The sequence below is a fragment of the Madurella fahalii genome (assembly GCF_045866475.1).
Source record: "Madurella fahalii IFM 68171 DNA, scaffold_1, whole genome shotgun sequence".
NCBI classification, from domain to species: domain Eukaryota; kingdom Fungi; phylum Ascomycota; class Sordariomycetes; order Sordariales; genus Madurella; species Madurella fahalii.
In genome coordinates, this window is record NW_027263971.1 from 4,069,230 (window position 1) to 4,091,607 (window position 22,378).

The 22,378-nt window shown below is 57.6% G+C and overlaps 8 protein-coding genes across 8 annotated transcripts; 3 read left to right on the plus strand and 5 right to left on the minus strand.

Moving 5' to 3' along the window:
• Positions 1-1,010: 1,010 nt before the first annotated feature.
• Positions 1,011-2,738, minus strand: NBP2 (HOG (high osmolarity glycerol) pathway protein; the record flags this gene model as incomplete). Its single annotated transcript, XM_071056691.1, has 1 exon — positions 1,011-2,738. One exon carries the CDS (start codon positions 2,736-2,738, stop codon positions 1,011-1,013), a length of 1,728 nt encoding a protein of 575 aa, XP_070912792.1.
• A 2,074-nt stretch (positions 2,739-4,812) lies between these two features.
• SSU72 (RNA polymerase II subunit A C-terminal domain phosphatase) lies at positions 4,813-5,636 on the plus strand (the record flags this gene model as incomplete). Its single annotated transcript, XM_071056692.1, has 2 exons — positions 4,813-4,928; positions 4,979-5,636. The coding sequence occupies 2 exons, from the start codon at positions 4,813-4,815 to the stop codon at positions 5,634-5,636; spliced, it is 774 nt and encodes a 257-aa protein (XP_070912793.1).
• Positions 5,637-7,463: 1,827 nt separating this feature from the next.
• SPA2_1 (component of the polarisome) lies at positions 7,464-10,383 on the plus strand (the record flags this gene model as incomplete). The annotated part of the gene is made up of 2 exons (XM_071056693.1): positions 7,464-8,513; positions 8,575-10,383. 2 exons carry the CDS (start codon positions 7,464-7,466, stop codon positions 10,381-10,383), a joined length of 2,859 nt encoding a protein of 952 aa, XP_070912794.1.
• A 1,623-nt stretch (positions 10,384-12,006) lies between these two features.
• On the minus strand, positions 12,007-12,672 carry MFIFM68171_01272 (Cut8 proteasome-binding domain-containing protein; the record flags this gene model as incomplete). Its single annotated transcript, XM_071056694.1, has 2 exons — positions 12,007-12,576; positions 12,634-12,672. 2 exons carry the CDS (start codon positions 12,670-12,672, stop codon positions 12,007-12,009), a joined length of 609 nt encoding a protein of 202 aa, XP_070912795.1.
• A 537-nt stretch (positions 12,673-13,209) lies between these two features.
• MFIFM68171_01273 (Extracellular mutant protein 11 C-terminal domain-containing protein) lies at positions 13,210-13,888 on the minus strand (the record flags this gene model as incomplete). Its single annotated transcript, XM_071056695.1, has 3 exons — positions 13,210-13,265; positions 13,318-13,441; positions 13,496-13,888. The coding sequence occupies 3 exons, from the start codon at positions 13,886-13,888 to the stop codon at positions 13,210-13,212; spliced, it is 573 nt and encodes a 190-aa protein (XP_070912796.1).
• Positions 13,889-14,876: 988 nt separating this feature from the next.
• MFIFM68171_01274 (Autophagy-related protein 14) lies at positions 14,877-16,446 on the plus strand (the record flags this gene model as incomplete). Its single annotated transcript, XM_071056696.1, has 2 exons — positions 14,877-15,474; positions 15,545-16,446. 2 exons carry the CDS (start codon positions 14,877-14,879, stop codon positions 16,444-16,446), a joined length of 1,500 nt encoding a protein of 499 aa, XP_070912797.1.
• A 125-nt stretch (positions 16,447-16,571) lies between these two features.
• On the minus strand, positions 16,572-17,267 carry MFIFM68171_01275 (uncharacterized protein; the record flags this gene model as incomplete). Its single annotated transcript, XM_071056697.1, has 1 exon — positions 16,572-17,267. The coding sequence occupies one exon, from the start codon at positions 17,265-17,267 to the stop codon at positions 16,572-16,574; it is 696 nt and encodes a 231-aa protein (XP_070912798.1).
• Positions 17,268-17,405: 138 nt separating this feature from the next.
• MFIFM68171_01276 (uncharacterized protein) lies at positions 17,406-21,248 on the minus strand (the record flags this gene model as incomplete). Its single annotated transcript, XM_071056698.1, has 2 exons — positions 17,406-20,211; positions 20,308-21,248. The coding sequence occupies 2 exons, from the start codon at positions 21,246-21,248 to the stop codon at positions 17,406-17,408; spliced, it is 3,747 nt and encodes a 1,248-aa protein (XP_070912799.1).
• Between the last annotated feature and the right edge of the window lie 1,130 nt (positions 21,249-22,378).

The window sequence follows — 22,378 nt, forward strand, 5'->3', positions numbered from 1 at the left end:
CAAAAGATTGTACTTTCCTGTCCCTTCTTGCGGCCAGGTTCGGGTGATTTACGTCATCTGTGGCCCCGCTGAAACTGCCCCTTGCGGCGGCGATATCGGGCGGTCTTCGGAGCAGCGTTGAACGGGTGGAGATTCCCCGCGCCTGTCCGAGTTCACTGAGGTCCGACACCGTCTCTCAACGCCGTGAAAGGAATTATAGGGCGCCTCTATACAGGTACGTTTTAGTAAGCCAAAATGCATTCTTTGAAAGAATTCAAGTCCTTAGGGAGACTGGGACACTGGGACACTGGGACACTGGGACGCTGAATCAACAGCCATTTCCCATTCTGTTGGGCAACATGAACCCATTGTCTTCCGGGCTAAATCCTTGTCAGTTTCCACCCACAGTGGAAACAAAATGCCTTCTGCTTGTCATCACGGAGCCGAATGAACCAACTGCTTCCTCGTATGCTGTGATTCTCTCTATCCACATCCTGCTTAAAAACGATAGCGAACAAGAAAAATAAAAGCGGGGGAAAAACGGCTTATTATTTAATAGGAAAGCTGCAAAGATTGGTAGAGCGGACTCGGATACTATGCATCCAACCATTGTCATACTATGAGCAGACACGGTTGATTATCTGGATTGGCCATCAGAGATGCTTTCAAAGTTGTGTGGAAAACTAGCCCACCTCCACTGTCACGTCACTGTCGAGTCAGCTCATAGTCGTGAAAGACATACAAGGGACAGATCCGTAGTGCAGAATCAGGATAAATTGCTCCCATCATCGTCATCGTCATCATCAGAGGAAGAAACCGAAACACATCAAAAATAGCAGCGCGCCGCTCCATTTTCCACCTTCCAACCCGACTGGATATTAGTACATGCTCACCCCGCCCGAGCCTTTCAGATTCCCCCCAGCCCCGATATGCTCCGATGGTAGTATGCCTTTGCAATCATGCCCCCATCCCGTCCTCCCTACTATCAAGCCCCCTTAGCCATGACAGCCTAACAAAAAAACTGGTATATATCACCTCGACTCCCTCTTCCGCTCCGCTCCTGACCCTTCCTCCGCGACCTCCGGCTCCTTCTCCATCTTCACATCGGGCAGCGTCTCTAACCCGCCCACGCCCACACCCGCCGCACCCTCCCCTCCTTTCTTCGCCGCCGCCAGCCCCGTCGTATCTTGGCTGGCCCGCCTCGAAGAGCCGCCACCGCCGGTGGCGGCGGCGGCTCCAAACCCCAGTCCTTGATGGATCGCCAGCGTGGGCGTGTTAGCCTGGCTGCCGCCCCTCTGGCCGTGGTAGTGCACCACCTGCGGGGGCGGTTGCCCGGCCTGCGTTCCCAGCAGGTGCTGCGGGTAAGGGTCGAGGTCCTTGCTCGACGTGGAGAAGGTGGAAACAATGGGCTGGTGGTAGCCATTCGCCATCGACGTGGATGCTGCCGCCGTGCTTGTGGCCGTGTTGTTGGTGGCTGCCGAGGACGAAGCGTTGCTGTTGGTCGTCAGCGCGGGCGAGTGCGGGAACTGGATCGAGGCTGAGTGTTCCGCCTGCGTGGGCGTGCCGACGTCGTTGGTAGTGCTCGGGCTGGCCGGGCTGGCCGTGTCCCCGCCCGTGTTGATGTGGCCCGTCAGGCTCGTCATCCCCCCCTCAATGTCCCGCAGCAGGCGGACGTATTCTTCGGGCACGAGCCCGCTTTCTTGCGTCTTGGGGTCCTCGGCCACCAGCCAGCCCTGGCCATACCGGTATGAGACCCAGATGATCTGCCCTTCTACGAGCGGGAGCTCGCTGTCGTTCTCCCGCTCAAAATCGAAGAGGGCTACGGCTTTGCCGTGCATTTCCTCGTCCGGAGAAGTGATGGTGAACTGGTAGTCCCGCGAGTATCGAGATTCGTCCGTGTTGTGATAGCCTGGAGAGGAGCACGTGCTCGAATCGTCCGAGCCGTAACCCCCGGGCTCGTACTGCCGCGGCTGCTGGCTGGCAAGTTGATACGCGTTGCCGCCGTGTCGCGCCTGATCCGGAGGGTACGTGACGTACTCGCCGCCGGGCCCGTTGGCTTCGTCCCCTTGATTGACGTAGTATCGCTCGCTGCCATCACCGCTAGTGCCGGCGTAATATCCCCTCTCGCGATCGTAGTTCTCGGCATTCAGCATCGAGCCCGGTTGCGCGTCGCGGCCGGCCCGGCTCCTCCCATATGCGCCGCCCGACGACTTGTGTTTTCTGTGCCTTGAGCTGACGACGGGGCTATGGAGATCCTCGTCCTCGCTCCACGGCGGTCCGTCCGCGAACTGAATCGACGGCAAGTCGGCCGGCCGGCCGGAGGCCCCGCTACCCCACGAGTGGCTATCCCAGCTTGTCCTGCTGTCCCACGACGTCGGGGGGTCGGATAGCCTCCGCTGCTCGCTCGCCGGCGTGGTCATGCCTGACGGGGGCCGTGACGGCTCCGGCGGCGGGCCATAGTGCATAGGATGCGATAGCGGATAGGCAAAGTCTCTCACCAGCGTGTAAGGCAGGCTCGAGGGGAGGATCGGGAAGATGTGCGAAGGCGGACGAGACCTCGACGGCATAGAGCTTGTAGTCGAGTACTGCGACAAGCGGTTCTTGGAGGCGTGCGACATTGGACGCGGCAGGGTGCTCCTGCGAGCAGGCGGCGATGTTATGAGCGGAGGGAGTGCGGGGTGCGCCGAGTTCGCGGCCGGCGGCGAGATGGCTGGCGGTGAGGTCGCTGGTGAGGAGCTGGGTGACATGATCGCCGTCATGGCTTAGGGTAGAAAGTCGGACACGGAGAGGAATGAATTGCTCGTGTGGGGTTTGCGCTTGCGCCCCGGCTCGATTTCGAGCGTAGCCTTTGGTGGGACCCCAGACACGCCGGCGCGGCCACCGCTGGAAGGTAGGAACCGGGGGTTGAAACTAGGGGTCCGCAAAGAGTTCGGCTTGCGCTCTTTCGGCGCGCCGTTTCTTTTGTTTGTGTATGTACTGCAGTACGATGTTTGATAGTATTGTTGCCGGGGGGGTTGTATTGTGGTTGAAGGAATTAGGAAATACTAAGCGGACGCCGACTGGTGCCAGGGAGGAAGCTCGGATCCGCAACTGCGACTCTCGCTCAGACGTTCAGACGAGACAGGCTATCCACATCTGGCACCCTGCGCCACGAGGGCGGGCTGTTTCCTTAATAGCGGCGCCGAGGGTCTCCTGAACCGGCGGGACGGCAGTGGCAAAGAGTGCTCGAACAGGATGCCGCCGGAACGGAGCCTCGGAGGACGATTGGGCAGGAAATGATGGCGGCTTTTGGTTTATGGAGTCGAGCCGAGGACAGACCAAACTGAAGTTGGCAAGGGGTCAAGGGGCAGCACCCGGCGGAAAAAGTAGCAGCCCCAGCGCTGCGCTGCAGCGGGCACAAAGCGGGCGGCTTGGCCTTTGCAGAGCTAAGCGCGCTGCAACCCGAGTGCAAGACCCCCGCCCCAACAATCGCAAATCACCGGCAGCCTGCTCCCGCAGCAGCAGCAGCAGCAGCACATGGGCGAGATGGACTCCAACAACGAAAAACACACCCAACGGCGGAAAAGTGCTGGGGCGGCGTCAATTCACCATTGCATCCAGGCGACTTCGCCGTTCAAGGGCCTGCAACCCTGGGTATGCACGGAATAGCTTGTGCCCACGCGCTGCTTCAATAGTCTAGTGTACACGTATTGGTGATCTCCCTCGATGCCTGTCGTCAGCATCCGCGCAAGGGTGGAAGTCTGGAAGCAGCGCTGTGCACCTGATTGGCGAGTCGCTTGCAATGTCTCAGGTGAGACAACCCATGGGGCCAGAGCATGCTCGTGTGCCTCGTGCTGGCGGTTCCCGGCTGGCGGAAGCGTCTAATAAACGGACGAGCCTCTCCCTGGTCCCGCTACATCAATAATTCCCCCCATCATACATGGGATTTTGCAGCAAGTCCGACGGAACAGCAAGCCGCCGGCCAGCCGTGTTGGGAGAACGGGTTGGTTTTGGTCTGGCACCACCAACGGCCAGACCTGGAGGTTGTTCAAAGTACCCAATAAGCAGAAACTTGGGCGCTAATTTTAGCAGATATGTACATAGGCCCAGGCACTCCATGGTAGCGAATGTCACAGCAAAGATATCTCAGGAGTCAGGCAGCCTTGCCTCGACTGCTGCATCCCTCAGGCTACCGTCGCTTCACTCTATCGCATCACAGTTGGAATTACCGTTCTCGTCTCGACCTCAGCTAATTCGCTACACACAGGAGAGATCGTTCTTTCGTGATTGGGGTCCACATTTTTCTTTAAGGACCCTAACCCCGAACTGTCGGACGGCGGAATGTAGAAGGCGGTCAGATATGGCACTATAATAACCTCTCAAATTCGGCCCCCATCTCCAAGAGCCCCAATCGCCGAAAACGAGGTCAAGCTTTTTGACCTCATCCATCCCCCCAAAGTACAGCCCACCGGGCCGCGCAGTGTGCACGCGAGGTTCTCTGACCAGAATGAGAACATAGCGTTGCTTTCGGCTCGGGTGCTTTCTCCAGGTAACACAGCAACCTCCCATTTGATCTTTCCCTGGCTTGCTTCGTGATGAACTCTTTATTGGAGCTGTCTGAATGACCTGCACTGCAGGCCTTTGATGACAAGTTCTATAATTACGCTATTCTCCCTGATACTGGCGCTAGTACAGCAGCGATGTTTCTGGACTTGGTGAGCGAGGGAAACACGCAGCTAACACTTGACATCTAGCGATTTTGCGGCGGCAACTCTCTCGCGGCACGGAACTGCGTTGCCACGGCCAACACAACCTGACCTGCGCCAGCTGACGCCTTCACCCGGTCACCCAACAATGGAACCGGTGAACGGGAATACGAGCGCCTCTGTCCCGGCCCAGAACGGCCAGCAGGAAGGCGAGCCACCGTTCAGGCTGAAATTCTGCACGGTCTGCGCCAGCAACCAAAACAGGCACGTCCCGTAGACGGTCAGCTTGTCGAGTGCAAGACTGACATATGCAGATCCATGGAAGGGCACCTACGCCTCTCCCAGGCCAACTACCCTGTGATTTCTTTCGGCACCGGCTCTCTCGTCCGGTTACCCGGCCCGACCATCACACAGCCCAACGTCTACAAATTCAATGAGACTTCGTACGACAGCATTTATCGGGAGCTCGAGGCCAAGGACCCTCGGCTGTATCGGGCGAATGGCCTCCTTAACATGTTGGGGCGAAACCGCGTCATCAAATGGGGTCCCGAGCGGTGGCAGGACTGGCAAGTGGGCATGCCACGGGTCAAACACGAGAAGGACAAGGGAAGCGCGGGCATGGAGGCTGGCGTGGCAGACGTGGTCATCACGTGCGAGGAGCGCTGCTGGGATGCCGTCATCGATGATCTTCTCAATCGAGGTTCTCCGTTGAACCGGCCTGTCCATGTCATCAACATTGACATTAAGGACAACCATGAGGAAGCGTCAATCGGCGGCGGGGCCATCGTCGACCTGGCCGACTCTCTAAACAAGGTCGCTGTGGAAGAACGGGAAAAGGTGGGACCTGCTGCATTTGACTCAGGAAGCGGCGCCGGCAGAGCGGGCTTCGACGAGCGGGTTCCCGAGGTACTGGCTGAGTGGCAAGAGAGATGGCCAAATCTCCCCGCCACATGGACCCTATCTTGGTTCTGAAGAGGAATCGGAGGTCAGTGCTTTCATCATGTCTTTTGCGGTTTCTTTGTTATAATCAAAGGCGTTGGTTGGTCGAGCAATTGGGGATCTTGAATTGGGCGTTGGGATGGGATCAAGGCAGAGATACCAAGCATCACGTGTCATGACTTTTGATAAAGCCCAAAAGGCTGGGATCTTCCGAAATAACAGGGCGGCCGCCGGCGACGATCGGGGTCCATTTCTGCTTTGGTGCCGTGGTGCTCCACAACCTCCGGGGTAACTGTGATTAAGGATCGGGACAGTTCTGTTTTGGCAACGGGTCCCTAGGATTACTACAAAATGAGGATGACAAGGATGGCGCGGGCGGGCTCCCTCCCGGAGAGTTCTCGGCCGGCGCGCACCAGCAGAAGAAGAACGACTTCGGCTTCTCGAATTACGTAAGGCAGGGAGGCTCGTGAGATTTTACCCGGCATACGGAATATCAAACCACCAAACATGGGGGATATGCGGGATATGGTCCGGGAGTCAATGCAGAAGGAAGACACGGTGCTTCTGTGTTGCCAAGCAGATCGAAGTGGCTCCCGAAACAACGCAGTGCCCTTATTTCCATCGACCCGGCAGATGCGAACAAACATGCGACTTGGAACTAGCATCGCGGCCATCCCGGGCCGGGTCGTGACGTTGGCCGGCTTACATCCATTCTCTCTGGGTATGGTTTTAAAAGGAAGGAAAATAAAATAAAATAAAATGTACCGATGGGGTGTTCCAGACCGTCCGGGCCGGCCAGGCCGGCTATTCTGGGCAAGTGTGTCGCGAATGCCATCACGGGAACCGGCCGAGATCATCCCTCTTTTGTTCTTTGTTCGGGGATTTCCCCAATTCAGCTCGTCATGCTTTGTGTCGAGGCGGGCCCTCTAGTGTACACTTAGGTACGCGGGAGCGTGAGCGGCGGGAGCGGCTTCCACGCTGACTTGCAGGCCGATGCACCCTGTCCCTGTCCGCGCCCGCCTTGTTCCTCCTTGTCTTCCTCCTGTCCACGGTAGCGCGCGACTAATAAGGAAATTGGACCCAGCGCCGTGCAGCGGGCCAACCCAATTGCCACCTGGGTCCGACTGTCACCCCGCTGGGTCTCATCGTCAGGGGCGCAGCTGGGCAATTGGGCAATTGGGCAATTAATTCCCCCTGTACGGACTACACATATCACTTCCCCCCCCGAGACAAAAGAGCAAATGGACGCTTATCTGTAATTACGACAGCGTCCAAAAGAGCTGACGGCGCTGCTTATCTCTGTGTGCGGCTTTGATTTTGCTCTTTCCCACTTCCCCGGTCTTTCTGATCCGTGGCCGCCGTCCATCTTCCGTCGCCACCGCCGCGTGATTGCGTGGCACACAAAACGACAGACGAGACGAGACGAAACCGGTGGTCCCCAAGACGGTCCCTAGACGGTCCCCCAGCCTCGCAGTTGATCCTGCGTTTACCTCGTGTTGTTCCAAACGGCCGGGCCCTGTCGGTTTGAGAAGGTCGCTGTTTATCTTTTAATTTTTTTTGTAGGTTTTTTCTTTTCTGCCGAGCTGCGCTGCACGCTAGCCACTCCGAAAAGCGACGCCAGTTGGCGGGCCGTCGATGCGTTTCATGTTGTGACAACCTTCGACGACACAACAGCCCGGTTGCGTTTATTACTTTTCTTACTTACCCTCCGCTGGGTGTGCCAGCGGCATCATACAACGACGTCACTTGCACACGTCTGACGCCACTCGATTGTGGCTGCGGTGGCATCTGGAAACGCGCGAACGTGGCACGGCGCCCGCTCACCACGGCCAACTCTCCTACTGAGCCGCCCCGAATACCATGAATGGCCGCAATGCACCGTTATCACCTGTCTCTGTAGGCGGTAGCGAGTCGTCTTATCCGATCGCCGACAAGGACGGTCCTTATTCGAATACTCGGGCCCAGCTCAATACTCCGCCAGACTCCGCAGGTGCTGTCAGGACAATGAACGGGAATTTTCCACCGGGGCCTCGCAGCGCCGGCGGCCCCTCACCGCCCCCCTCTGTTGGCAGGTCGAGCGCCGGCACCAACCTATACGCGCGGAGCGAGAGCGGGAGGAGCCAGAGCCAACAGTTGGAGAATCATGAGCTGGTGCTGTCGGAGCACTATGTCTCACTCAAGCGCTTTCTGTCGGCCACCTCGCGCGACGGGAACCCGAAGCCCCCGCCTAACAAGGCCCGCGACAAGCTACAGCGCCTCACTGGCGTTCAATTCCTCGAGCTCAGTACCGACGTCTTCGACGAGCTGAAGCGACGCGAACTCGCAAGCCGAAGACCCTCAAATGCTCCACCCAGCGCCGGCCCGCCGGAATTCCTATTGCCTGAGGAAACTTTCCACCCCAAACGGAACCAGGCGCGCCAGAAGCTTTCGTCTCTCGGCCCTCCCCGGTTTCGCGACCTTGCCACCGACGTTTTCTGCGAGCTGGAGCGGAGATTCCCGCGTTTCGCCGCTGGAGATGTTCCACGCATCGGAAGCCCAATGTCGTTCCGCGGAGGCCCGCCGAGTCGATCGCAGACGCCTGTCAACGGAATGAACGGTTTTCCTCCGAGAGGCCAAAGCCGGAGGCGCCCTTCCGAAGCCAGCTCCGTGCGGAGCGGGCGCGGGTTGCCGACGCCCCTAAATACCGGCTTCCCTGTGCCCCCGTCGCCAGGGCTACCAAACGGCGACTACGGGCGGCCGATGGCAAAACAGTTTCAGAGCAACACCATTGTTCCGAACAAGAGCACCATGGTGGAAGAGGACGACGACGCAGTTAGCCCGCTAAGCCCGGATCCTGGCGTAGCCGATGCGTACGGCTTAGGGAGGATGGCGGGAGACCGCGATAGCAAGCGTAGCGCAGGGCCATCCGAGGTTTGTTTTACCTTACCGTGACCCCCGACCGATGTCAACTAACCCTCCTTTTTCCTTGCAGAACGACAAGAAGCTCATTGAGGATTACGAGCTACAGGTCAGAGATCTGCGGGAGAAGCTCGATAATATGGAGGACAGGTTAAAGAGGAAGGACGATGAACTGAACAGCATACTGGACGGCGAACGCTCAAAAGCAAATGCCGCGGACATGGAGAAGAGGGAATGGGAGGAAGCGCGCGCGACCTTGGAGAACAGGCTTGCCGAGGCCCAGGAACTGAACGAGTCCTTGAAGAGAGAGCTGGACAGGATACAAGGCGAGCACGCGAGCGAGACCCGGCAACTGAGGGAAGAGATAGAGGAGGCCCGCCAATCCAGCAGTAACATGAGGCCAAACGGCGGCGCCAACTCGGACCTGGAAAAAGAAAACCAGGAGCTGCGCAGGGCACTGGAAGAACAGGAGCAAGTGACGGAGGAAGTGCGGCGGGAAGCCCAGGAATTCCTACGGGAGATGAGGATGATATCGCAGCAGAGCGGCGCTGCGTGGGAGAGGCAGTCCGAAATGGAGAAGACGATTGAGTCGCTCGAGAACGAAGTGCGGGAGTGGCAGAACCGGTACGCCCGCACCAAGACGCAGCTGCGCGACATGCGCGGTTCGTCCGCAGGCCTTACCGTGGATCAGGATGCTGCCAAATACGTCCGTGAGAAGGGCTTTACGCAGGACAACGGGCTGGTGAAGGACATACACGTCACAAAGTTCCAGATCGCTATCGACGACCTCCTCCAGAAGACACGTTCCGGTAATCCGGAACGGGTGATTGACTCGATGAAGGCGGTCGTGGTCAGTGTGCGACGGATCACCAAGGATGTTGATGGGCCTACGCAAAATGGCGACGCCGCGGTGTCGCAGCATCAGAAGCTCAGGGCTCGGGTATCGTCTACGGCCAATAACCTAATCACCGCCTCCAAGAACTTTGCCAGTTCTGCCGGCATCACCCCGGTATCCTTACTCGACGCGGCTGCGTCCCATCTGGTCGCCGCGGTTGTCGAGTTGCTGAGAGCGGTCAAGATCCGGGCTACACCGGCGGACGAGCTCGAAGAGGATGACGACGGAACGGTCACCCCTGTGGACTCGACGAGCTTCTTCTCCCCTCGAAGCAACGGGCAGAGTCAGATATCGAGCGTGACGTCAGTCCAAGAATCGTTGCCCCCGCCGCCTCCTTTCCAGGGCCTGGGAGCCGGTAGCCGGACCAGCATGGACTCGTCCGCGTACAGCCCGGTGAGCTCCCCGCGAGAATCATATGCCAAGGGTCCCATGGCTCGCAACGGCGCGATGACAAATGGCAACGATGGCGGCTACGGGAGCTTGAACAAGCGTTTACCCCCCGCTCCCAACGGGAACGGGAACGGGCGATACAATAACAACAACAACATGAACGGACGGCAGCCGGACAGGCGAACCGAGGATCTCAAGATCTACCTCGAAGACCAGACCGCGGTCCTTGTACAGACGATTCAGGAGCTCGTGCAGCTGATCCGAAACGACGCCGACATTGAGCAGGTGTCGGAGGAGATCAATACGATTGTGGACGTGGTTGGGCAGGTCATCTCGGAGACGGAAGCGATCGGGCCGAGCGGGGCCGAGCTGGTCCGGCGGCTGTCGTCGTGCCGAGAGCGTCTGATGGAGGCGGGCAAGCGCGGACTCGAGCTGGCGGCCGACAAGGCTAGCAAAAATGACCGCGAGTGGCGCATGTGGACGCAGACGCTGCCGCCCATCGCGTTTGAGATCGCGAGAGAGACGAAAGAGTTGGTGCAGAGGGTCGATGGGCTCGCGGTAGGGGGCTTGGATGATGGGGCTGATGACTTTGCATGATGGGATGTGCCATCTGTTCTGTTTTCTTTTTACTTTTGTTAAAGATAAAGATGCCGATGTTTGATTCTGACATCATGAATTTTTGTTACCTCTTGCATTTTTGGTCCTTTTTATGTTTTTTTTTTTTTTTTTTTTTTTTTTTGACATCAGTGCCACCCCCTCCCAGCAACCAGCGATTCATTGCTTTTACTTCCTTTCTAAGCTTCGCTTCGCTCTGATACCCATCATAGCCCTCCCCTGCTTTGTATTTTATTCTATTTTTGCAACTTCCCTGGCTTTTTCTTGGCCCCCCCCCCCTTTTTTTTTTTTTTTGCCGCTTTCCGCATCGAGCTTTTTGTGTTGCTAAAGACTGAAGGGTATTTTTGTTTTGTATGTACATAAAGGGGGGAAGCCAAGCCGAGAGGAATAGCTAAACCCCACCCCCCTAAAGGTCCTATTGTTTTGTACAAACTGAATGGAGGCGGACACTATGATGCTGACGAGAGAGGACGGTTACCACTTCACTTAGCTTAGATAGATGTGGAGGGATGAGTGGTTGGGGATGCATAGCCCAATGTGTTTAGAGAATGTCGCCGCCATTTTTTAGTCTGGTCCTGATTGATATGAGTGGATTCTGATGTGCTGATGTGTCGGTGAGTGACGATGCCTGGCGTCTGTGATGTTTATGATACAGGAACGTGTTGGCGTCGGGGCGGTAGGCTCGGGATCTGCACCCGGTGCCGTTATCGGGTGGCTGAATGTGCCGTACCTGTGCAGAACCTGGTGTTGTGGGAATGGACAGGTGCTAGGAGATTGGCCTGACATAAACAGCATAAAGTGGCGGAGGTTGGGGCGGGAGACGAAGCCGGGCACGTCCTGACATGTACAGAATACGGAGGTGGCCATGTTCAGAGAGATAGACGGATGCTATGTATCTCGGGTTCAACGGCAACCTCTAACTAGAACGAGGCTGAATACCCTCCCCAAAAAGCCGTTCTGATTCATCATACGCCATGACATGTCTTTGCCCGTACTCCTCCAGTCCCCAAATGTTATGATCTCACGCTCCCACTGCCAGCATGCTAACATCGTCAATTTATGACGGCCAGTGCATCCGTAATACCCAGACACATCCCACCACAGCTACCTTATGACAATTCCAAACCATTTCCCTCCATTGCCCACCGTCATCTCATCCATCCATCAAGTTCCCACACCGAGACACCACGTACAACACTCTGCGTAATGCAATCCGCGTTAGCAGGCCACCCAACATAAATATGGCCATTATAAAAGAGCAACGTGACATATGTGTCAGAGAGAAGATTAACTCGACATGTTCCAGCTAAGAGACAAGTCCCGAGAAGCTCCGGTTAGGGAGCCCCCCGAACAGCCTCCGCCGGATTTCCGGCTAAGGATGACGATACAAAAGATCTCATCATGAAGTACGATGCATGGTAATGGAGGCGGGCAGAGATAGATTACTTACCTTTTTTTTTTTTTTTTTTTTTTTTTTCTTTCTTCTTTTCCTCGTTCAAACTAGCCGCGGCAAGGCGGCATGACGATCGAACAACGCCGCCGCCGCGCGAGAGATACCCGCTCGTTGGTTTATGCAACCTCTGTGCTGGACACGTGTGTAGCCTCTCAATCGTCGTAAGAGATTCGCCGCCGCTGAACCGCGCCGGCTTGGGCTGGCTCCGCCTCCTCCTCGTCATAGTCGAGGGTCGCCAGGCCCTTGTCGACCATATCCCATGTTCGCTTGCGCAGATCAATCTGCTCTTCCCCATTCTTGTTCTTGTTCTTGTTCTTGCCGCGCTTCCGCTTCTTCTTGTTCCTTGCAGCTGTGCCGGTCGGCGTTGAGGATGAGACCTCGCCTTCCGACACGTCGTGCGCCGCGTCTTCCCGAGGGACCGTGGTTATGGATTTTCTGGTGTTGGAAGATTCTTTGGCGCGGCGCAGGGCTTCGAGTTCAGAGTGTCGGAAGATGGCAATTTGCTCGTCGGTGAGGGTGCGTTTGACACCGTCGGGATAGTAACCGAGCCCATCGTCGTCATCATCTTCCTCCTCGTCATGATACTCGTCGTAGTTCGTGCCGTCTGCGTCGTTGCATACGGCTTCTTCTGGCGCGGGAAGGTCGGGTCGGAGGAAGTGGGATTGGAAGTGACCTGTCGCAAGCTTGGAGAAATGCGCTTCATGGAATGCAATCATCTCGGCCTGCAGGGACAATCGTGTGTTAGCTTGTCCCGGCAGGAGAGTCGTCTAGGTTCTTACCTGGCTGATTTGCGGCACTCGGAATGACGCGGCAGCCATTTTTGGCGCGAGCGACGTGACGGTTGCTAAGGTTCGGTTAAAGAATGACCGAGAGACAAATTGCGATAGCTAACGACAGCGGTCACGTGCTCGCGGTAAGAGCAAGTCGGATTATTGCTCGAGACATTGCTCAAAGCTGCTCCGAGAAAAAAAGTATTCTGTTGTGTTCCAGTCGGCCTGTACTGTGGTTCATCGTGTGACTCGCGGGAAGTGCTCTCTGAGTAGAGGTTGGTGTTGTGCTGCGTTGGATTTCCACGCTGATCATGCATGGGCCAGCGATCAGGATGGCTGGCGACTGGCTGGGCTTAGGGAACTTGGAAAAGAGCATTGATCTAGGGTATATTGCTCGTATAAGGAGCATCGCCGCAGCCGCACGAGTCCGCTAGCAGAATGCCCGTCACCGGCCCTAAATTCGACACTAAACCCACAGGAGTGCATCTGGCAAGTGACGGCCTCCGAACCGTGATACCAAGTCCCGCCGTAGAGCAATCTGGACCGTTCACGGCATCATCAAACTCATCCGTCTTATGGAAGAGGTTAGGACTGGCTTAGGAGCGCCAGAGCACTCTGAAAAGCGCGCACAACCTCCGTCACTGGCGGCTGTTAGTTGGGCTCACGAGCTATGAGAAAAGCAATACGGCTCACGGTGTTTCTTCTTCTGCGCTAGACTCTGTTCTGCGATTTTGACGTATCGCTCTCTAGTTTGGAGTCTTTTGACCCCGCGCTCGGTATCATGGGCCGAGGCAGCGGACGCCCAGACATTGAAGAACTGCGACACTGTCAGAAGAGAGACGCGATGACGATGGCTCATGATTCGACTCACCTTCACAAGCTCCTCAAATTCTCTCAGGAGCTCCTGCTCGTGGCCATCAGCTTCGGCAAGAGCCTCCTCATAGCGTGCCTCAAAATCATCCCAATCAAAGGGCGCCAGGTGACCCGGCGTGCTAGGCGATCTCTCGGCCACTTCTTTTTGGCCGTTCATACGCTCCTTGGAGGGGCGCGGCTCAGGAGTCTTGACCTGGGCGCGGCTGCCCTGGGGTCTGGGCTGTGTGCTCTGAACGGCCGTCACGGCGCGGAGGTTGACAGGCTTCGGAGGGCTGCGCCGGAATCCCGCTGCCTGCGGTGAAGGGATTATGGGCGACTCAGGTATATCTGTTGGAGACTCGTGGCCGGGTGACCCTGTGGGGGGTGGAGATTGGGGTGATGCGCTCGCCATCAGGAATTGGGAAGCCCAGAACTCGATGAACTCAGGAACGGGCCGACAAGGTAGGAAGGTGCGTTCTCGTGACGCCCCGGAGAGTTTCCGGTATTTCTTAAAGTCGGCAAAGACGGGGATTTATCTCTCGGGATTTCTTTTGAAGGACAATGAATGAGAGCCGTGGGGTGCGAGGAGAGGTGCAGCAATAAGAAAGGTTCGCCCGGTCAATGCCTCGACGGCTGACTGCAGCGTCTGCGAATGAAAGAGACTCGGCTCGACCCCGCTCCCATGGCCGGGGACAAAAGGCCGCGGACTCGGCCTGGATGCCCAAGATCAATTGCGGCCGTCGTTGTGTTGACTGATTGGTGTGCCTGCCTCTTCGCAGATGGATGTGTGGATGAGTTGTCAAGACGGTTGTGGCTGTCGCCCCAGAGCGCGTCGCGAATAGGAAGAGCGCACGGTTCGCAGCGATGATCGGCCGAGCTCCCGGCAGGCACAGGGCGGCTGATTGGTGGCTCGTCCTCTGAGTGGCTCCCGGGGGAAGCACATGGGCCCCGGCAGCCTTCCAGGCCGCAGCGCGATAACGATGACGCGGGAGCGATAAGATGAGAGACCTCGATGGCCGACTTCCCGTCTTGCACACACTTCGCTTCTCTTGTGATACTTGACCAGCTGACTCGGCATCTCAAATGTCAACCAGGCGGTGACGGGGCCTTTCCTGACCCTCGTCCCTCTTTTTTTTCCTGGGTTCCTTTCTTATTCGGAGCCCGTTCCATCCCGCACTTTCCAGGCATCACCGCGCGCCGCACTGACTTTCCCTGCAATGCCTGGCTGCCAATTGAAGCCGCCTGTCGCATCAGAAGTATAAAGGGACCACGAACCTGTCCCTCGCTCTCGACCGGGTTTCCTGCGTTCTCCCCCCAGAAATCTGCAATCCGCAGGCCTCCCTCGTCCATAGAGTAATCAAACTTGCACCTTGCTTCGGTAACGAATCCCACCGCCAGCCATGATGAACTGCAGCGTCTGCCACCGCCCTCACCACCCGAAGAAGTTGCCGTTTCTCTGTGCAGTCGACGCGAGGAACCGCCTCTATGAGAGTCGCGTCGAGTACGCCCGGGCGCTGATGCAGACCGAGAAAGACCGGAGCCGAGTCGATGCCGCCCTGTTGAGCCAGGCGGGCGATACACGAGAGCAGAGCGCCGAATCGCAAAGGGCCAAGGCTGACTGGTTGATGGCCCAAGAAGAGGCTGCCGCGGACCAAACGAGCCGTATCATTGCGCAAGCAGAACTGCTAAAGACCAAGGTTGATGCCGCGCGAAAGGAAATCGCGGCAAAGAAGGATGCCGTCGCTCGGAGAAAATCCGATCTCGCCTCGGTCGCCGCCGGGACTCAGGCCAGGCGGAGCAGGCAGCTGGAAGAAGTAGAACGGTCTTCCCAGAGATCCAGGTACAAGTGGAATCGCAGCGCCGACACCATGGCAGCGACGAGGGCCTTCTTGTGCGAGGAGGCTGCTAGGTTGTACGGCCTTCGCCAGGTCAAGAAGGGCAGCGCGAAGCGGTACGAGATCGGCGGAGTCGAGATGTTTGACCTTCACGCCATGAACAGTAGGTTCTATTCTCTGGCACTATCCGACGAAGCAAAAGGTTGTTGGCCGTTGACTGACAATGCTGGCAGGTTTGTCGCCAGAGGTGATCTCCACATCGCTAGCCCACATTGCGCATATTCTAGTTCTGGCGTCGCATTATCTGGCCATCCGGCTGCCGGCCGAGATTACGCTCCCGCACCGCGACTATCCCCGGCCGACCATCTTCTCGCTTGCGTCATCCTACAAGCACGGAGAAGTGCCTTTCCCCGGATCCGCGCTGTCGTCGCAGATTCCCGGTGACGGTGAGCAACGCCATATCCCGCGACCTCGTCCGTTGTTCATCGACAAGCCGCTTCCCGCACTTGCCAAGGACGATCCATCGGCGTATTCGTTTTTTGTAGAAGGAGCTTCTCTGCTGGCATACGACATTGCTTGGGCGTGCTGCTCGCAAGGAGTCTCGTTTGGCGACAAGGATTCGTACGAGGATGTATGCAATATGGGCCAGAACCTCTGGCGCCTGCTCATTGGCGATCAACTCCACCGCCGATCTGTCGAGCCGACGTTCCCAACATCATTGACGCCACCGACCGGGAGCCCAAGAGATGAGGAACATGCCGAGATGACCAATCCAAAGTCAACGATCGGCCGCTGGTCGCATGGGACGGTACACAGCTTCCTCGGAGGAGCCGAAGGGACCGAGTTCGTTCGCAACTTCAAGATTCTGGCGCCACTGAAGCTGGCGGATAGGCTCAAGAAGCGGCTATCTAGCGAGGCCCCAATGTTGGAGTGGGAGAAAATCGAGGGTGACGAGGTCGAGGATGGATTCGAGGACGGTGTGTTGGTACGAGGTTGCGGCAGTGGCGGATCTGGTGCGCGCGACCTCGGTGTTGCCAGCGTCATGACGGTGCGAACTGTCGGTACGACTGGCGGCGTCTCCGATGGCAACACAACACGGGGAACAAGTGGCTGGACAAAATTAAAGAACCGATAGATGATGTAGGACAACCGTTGCCGATGAATGGTCGTAGATACGCAGGAAAACAACAGACGTATTCCATCTTTCTGGCCCACCCGCCCTCCCTATCCCAGAAAAGAATTGACCAAACGTCCAGTCGTTTATGCCGTCTTCATGTCCATGCCGCTACTGTTGTCTTTTTCTTTGCCTTTGCCATCGGGCGTCTTCTGCGTCTGGGCCGGTTTCTGAGCCGGCTTCCTCGGCTTCTTTCTCTCAATGAAGAGAGAAGGCACCGCCTTCTTGACGATGGTCGTGCCCGGCTGTGGCAACGGTTTTTGCAGCGCGGGCTTCGACCTCGGCGACCCATCCTTCTCCTTGCGCTCCAACTCGGCCAGCTTCTCGAGCAGAGAAGGCCCTGACGCCTTCTTGGACTGCCCGATCGGCAAGATGAGGGCCGGTTTCGGCGGCGGAGTCGGGGTCGCCGACGTCTCCAAGCGCGAGCGAAGAGACGCCGTCGAAGAGGATACCATAGTGGCGGCGGAGGGAAGAGGGCTGGGGGCCGACGGGGGCGACGGCGCGGATACTGGAGCAGGCACAGCCGCAGTCCCAAGCCTGTTGGCAAGGTGCTGACGGAGCGCCTCTCTCCCCGCGTCCGTCGAGAAGGTCTCTGGGCCGTACATTGGGATGAACGGCTTCTCCTGAGCGAAGGTTGTCCCTGCCGGCGGTTGAGCCATAAACTCAATCGCGGGCGGGACGTCTCCGAACAGTCCCAGAGCCTTCTTGTCGGTCTCCGGCTTGTCGGCGCGCTTGCCCGCGCCCCGATTGACGCGGACAATGCGAGCTCCGTCGTCGTCCATCGCGTTCTCATCGTTGTCGACATCAGAATCGCTGTCGACCTCGTAGAGATCCCCGCTTTGGACGAGAGCGGGTCGCAGCCTCCCGGGCGAGCTTCGCAGCTGCCTCCTGGGCACGCACCTTTGCCTCTTCAGCCGCCTTCAGCTTGGCTCCTCGGCACGCCGAGCCTCCTCCTCCTCGGCGGCCTTCTGCCTCGCTTCCTCGGCAAGCCTAGCCTCCTCCTCATCCTCGTCGCCCTCGAATTCCAGAGGACGGAAGACGGCCTCTTCGCTCGAGTTTGCCGCGACGTTTTGCCGCCAGGCCCCTTCTGACTGCTGCCGGGCTTCCTCGATCCTCTGGAATTCGAGGCGTACAGCAGCTTTCGCCGCTGCCCTCCCCTTTCCCTTGGCTTTCGCGACCGGTCTCCCCGTACCCGTTTGAGCCGCGTCCGCTTCGGGTTCTGGCGCAGCCATTGTCGCCTCCTCCTCCTCCTCCTCCTCCTCCTCCTCCTCCTCCTCGATCTCCCTAGCCCAGTCAGCTTCCCACTCCTGGATATCGCCGCTGACGGCCTTCCCCTCCTCCGTCTGCTGCAGGTATATCCTCCATTCTTCCGCCGTCATGGCGCCCTGACGCTCATCGAATTCCTGCGCAGCCGTCCTCTCGGCTTCGTGAGCTGGCATGGCCTGTTGGCCTACCTCCTCCGCCATCGCGAGGTCGGCTGTCCGGCGTTCTATGGTGGTCTGGGGTTGGGTTTGGGATGTCGGCGGTGTCATAATGGGCTGGGGTGTTGTCTGCTGGGGTTGGGGAATTGACGGGGCAAAAGAGAACTGGGATGCTGGTCCCTCGTGCTGGGAAGCCACCCCTTGGCCGCCGAATGTAAACAGGGGAGTCGTCTCGTAAACAGGCTCAAGGGCAAATGCTGCCTCCGGTTGTGCCTGGCCTTCCCGGATGGGAACAGGCGTCGCCTCGTCAACACCCTCCATGTCAATAGCGGCTTGCGCGGCCAATCGAGCATGTTCAGCGGCCTGGCGTCTTAGTTCTTCCTCCAATACAGCCTGCCTCGCCCGTTCCTCAGCGAGGAGTTGCTGCTCGGCAAGCCGCTGTTGTTCGGCACGGTGATGCTCCCACTCCCGCGCGGCTCTCGCCATCTCAGCCAAATGTTGTTGGTGTTGGCGCTCTAGTTCCGCGATGCGCTGTTGTTCCACTTGAAGAGCGAGCCGTCGAGCCTCCTCTGCGGCTTCCATAGCAAGAATCTCCTGTTCCAGCAAGCGCTGAAGTTCCGCTTCTTGAGCGGCCATGGCCTCGGCGGCGATCCGAGCCTCCTCCTGTTCAGCAGCCAGCCTTTGCTGTTCAGCTTGCGCTCTCCTCATCCCCTCCTCAAATTTAGCCTGGAGTTCAGCTTCCTCAGCGGCCTTCGCCCTTGCCTGCTCCGCGAGTGCGGCCTCAAACGCTAGTTCCTCGGCACGCTGCTGCTCTGCCTTCACCTTCGCCTGCTCAGCAAGCTCCAATTCCTCGGCCAGCTTCTGCTCCTCGACGACCTTCACCTTTGCTTGCTCTGCGTGGGCAGCCTCAAGCGCTAGTTCCTCGGCGCGTTCTTGCTCAGCCTTCACGTTCGCCTGCTGCGCAACCTCCAGTTCATCGGCGAGTGTCTGCTCGGCCTTCTCCTTCCCTTGCTCCGCTTGCACGGCCTCAAGTTCCGGTTCCTCAGCGAGGCAGTTGTGCTCGGCCTTCTCCTTTACCTGCTCCACAGACGTGGCCTCAGGTTCCGGTTCCTCAGCGAGTCTCTCTTGCTCAGCCTTCTCCTTCACCTGCTCCACAGATGTGGCCTCAGGTTCGGGTTCCTCGGTGAGATCCTGCTCGGCCTTCTTCCTTTGCTCCACGAACGTGGACTCAAGTTCTGATTCCTCAGCGAGCTCATGGTGCTCAACCTTCTCCTTCACCTGCTCCGCGGCCGCGGCCTCAGGCTCCAGTTTCTCGGCGAGCGTCTCCTCAACCTTCACTTTCTCCTGCTCCGCTTTTGCGATCTCAGGATCCAGTTCATCGGCGAGATTTTGACGACACTGCTCCTCGACAGTGTCCTGCCTAACATCCTCCTGCTGCTGGGGTTCCTCGGTATCGGTGTTTCCACCCAAGCTCAAACGCTCCAACAACTCCGTCAACCTCGTCCCCTCCGCGCACGCGGACTCGACTCTAGCCTCCAGAGCGACACGTGTGGCCTGTGCGGCATCAAATAGGGCCTTCAGCCGGGTCTCCTCTGCAACTGCAGACTCGAGCCCTGCTTCCTCGGCAGCACGGATCTCTTGGGCACGGCGCAGTTCTTCCTCTGCCTCCTTGGTCCGGGCGGCACGTTGGACGTCAGCGGTGCTGGGGGCACTCTGTTCGGCTTCCATTTCAGCGAGCTTCTTCTTCTCCTCTTCCTTTTGCTGGCGATACAAGAGGCGGGAGCACCGTCTCCAGTAGGAATGGGCGGCGGCGTGGGCGTCCATTTTCTCCTTGACGGCCTTGAACTCGACGACGCGGTCCTGGGCGTACTGGGTGATGGTAGACCTCCACCGGCACATTGCCTCGGCTTGCCGCAAGAAGACGGCGTGGGACTGCTCGAGGGTCTGACGGGCGTTCTCTAGGGCGACTTCTTCGGAGGTGAGGGGGAGAGGGGTGGCGGCGGCGGCGGCGAGGATTTCGTCAGCGGTAGGAGGGGCCAGAAGAGGAAGGGGAAGAGGGGATGGAGTGGAATCGGGCTGGTTGGCCTGTTCGTCGACAGTCTGGGAAGAGAGAACGACATCTTGGGATGTCGTGGTGAGGAGGCGCTGTCGGCGGTTGTGGGCACGACCGCGAAGGATTGTGCTTGCTGGGCCTGTCCAGTCTCCGATGCGGATCTGGGGATCGGTCTGCTGGGGTTGGCAGCTGTGGTACGGTTCCGGTTCCGGCTCCGGCTCATCATATCTGGGTGCTGTAACGGCATCCATCCTAAGCAAACAATATTAGTCGGGTGTCACTCTCCTGGAGGATCTCATGGGGCACTTGGGGGAAATTTCAAAGTGTATAAACAAGGAGTGTACTTACCAAGCGAGCTGAGGGCGGCGCTTGCAGATCCGGACCGTGTCTTCGATGGCCCAATGCTCCTGGGACCGAAACTTCAGCTGGTGTTCCAGGTCAGAGATTATGTCCTGGTTCTCCTTTATGGCCCGCCTGATCCGGAGGATTTTCTGGTCGGCCCAAAAGACGTCCCAGTCCACCCGGCGGCGGAGGCGAGTCCATAAACTGAGCTTCGGGAGCGGACCTTCTTCCGGCTTGACGGCAGCAACCCGGCCAGCGAACGGCGTCGGCTCCAAGAAGTCGTACTTCCCTTTGAGGTAATGACGATTATCGTTAAAAGCCTCTTTGGCGTTCCGAGCAACCTGGGCAACTTCCGTGTTCAGCCGGTCGAGTTTCGTCAGCTGCCCGCCATACACCAGCTCCTGCGACGCAAGGACGCGGCGCCTCTCGATGCGTCCCTCTATGTCGATGCAGAACCAGTCCACAAAGTCTCCAGCCCCGGCCTCGATCCAGTTCTTCCACAGGTGGTATTTCCTAAGAATCGCCGGCACGAAGGGACGCAGGACGAAGAGCAAGAGGGGCACAACGAGACGACGGAACACCCACGAGAGGAGTCTGCCGGGTGTACTCTGCCTGACGGCTTTGAAGAACCAACAGGCGGCGTCAATGACCGACCCGCGGGCCCGATTGACCCGACGAGCGGCTCCTGCAGCCGACGACTCCAAGGCCAGATTGACCCTGGAGGCCACCGTCGGGAGGCAAGACCGGAGGAAACCGAAGAAGTGCGCCAACGAGTTGGCCACGGCGAGGACGATGAGGAGGAGGAGGAGGTAGTCGGCGACCGACTGACGCTCCGTGGTGAGCTCGCGCATCACCTCGACGACGTTACGATAGGCCATCGGTGCGTCTGCGACGACGGCAAGGAAAAAGATGCCCACGAGGGCGAAAACGAGGAAAGCCAAATCCATGGCGATGGCGGTGTCGGTTGTCGAGTTAAAGAAAAGAAAAAAAAAAAAGAGAGAGAGATCACGAAACCGAAGAGACGATAATCTTCCCAGCAGCTACTGCTGTTGTAGTTGCTGCTGTTGCTTTGCGAAGAAGATTGTTGTGACGCGATCGCACTGGAGTTCGACTGAGGAAGGAAAGAGAAGTTTCGTGGGAAGAAGAGGAGGCGTATGAGATGATTTATGGCAAAGAATAGAAAGCGAATTTCGATGGCAGATTTCTATTCACCTGGGAGAACAATAGGACCGCAACAGGGACAATTGTGTGCGCACTCCTTCCCCCCTCCTCTTCACTTTTACTTCCTGCAGGCTTCTTATCGTACTTGGACTGTCAATCACCCTTGTTATGCGAGCACACTGCAAACCCAGATATTCAGGCCAATCCAACTAAATCCGTCCAACTGCCATAGCGTTGAACAGTCGAGGTAACTCCTCCGAAACACTCTTTCCCAACCCCATACTTTCGTGCGATGTAGGGTGATATTAGTTGTTTCGACGAACACCATCTATCTGATTGAAGCCTCAAAACTTCATGGGATTGGCAGCAAATGAATGACAGTAACCATGACAGCCTAGTGGCTTAAGATGAAGCCAAGGAGGTTGGCGACGTAGGCCCCCAAGTGGACTTTGACACCACCTAGAGTAAGCCAAACGTGAAAGCCGAAGCCGCAACTTATCAAGAGCTATCCCAGGAAATAAACGGTGGCTAGGGAAACAGGCAAAGTGATTTTAAATTTCGCTCTCCAAAGACGGAAACACCGAAGTTCTCCCATGTTTGCTTTTGCCGAACGTAGCGCAGGCCCTGAATAGTTGGGAAGACATGTACCACTTTTCTTGATACGGACGGCCCCGGGTTGTGATACGCACCCCACATTCTTCCGTGATGGAGGTCAAAGTTCTGTTTCAACGATCCTCGTAGTGCTTCCATGGATTGTCGAACATGTTCCAAATGATGCTGGTTGTTGTCAATGATATGTTAGCATACTGTTCCGGTTGTTTCATCTGGATGAGTAAATTTGACTGTTGGTTGAACAGACACTAAGTAATTCACTGCCTTACGCTCTCATGATTTCCGCGGTTCTGTCACGTCATAC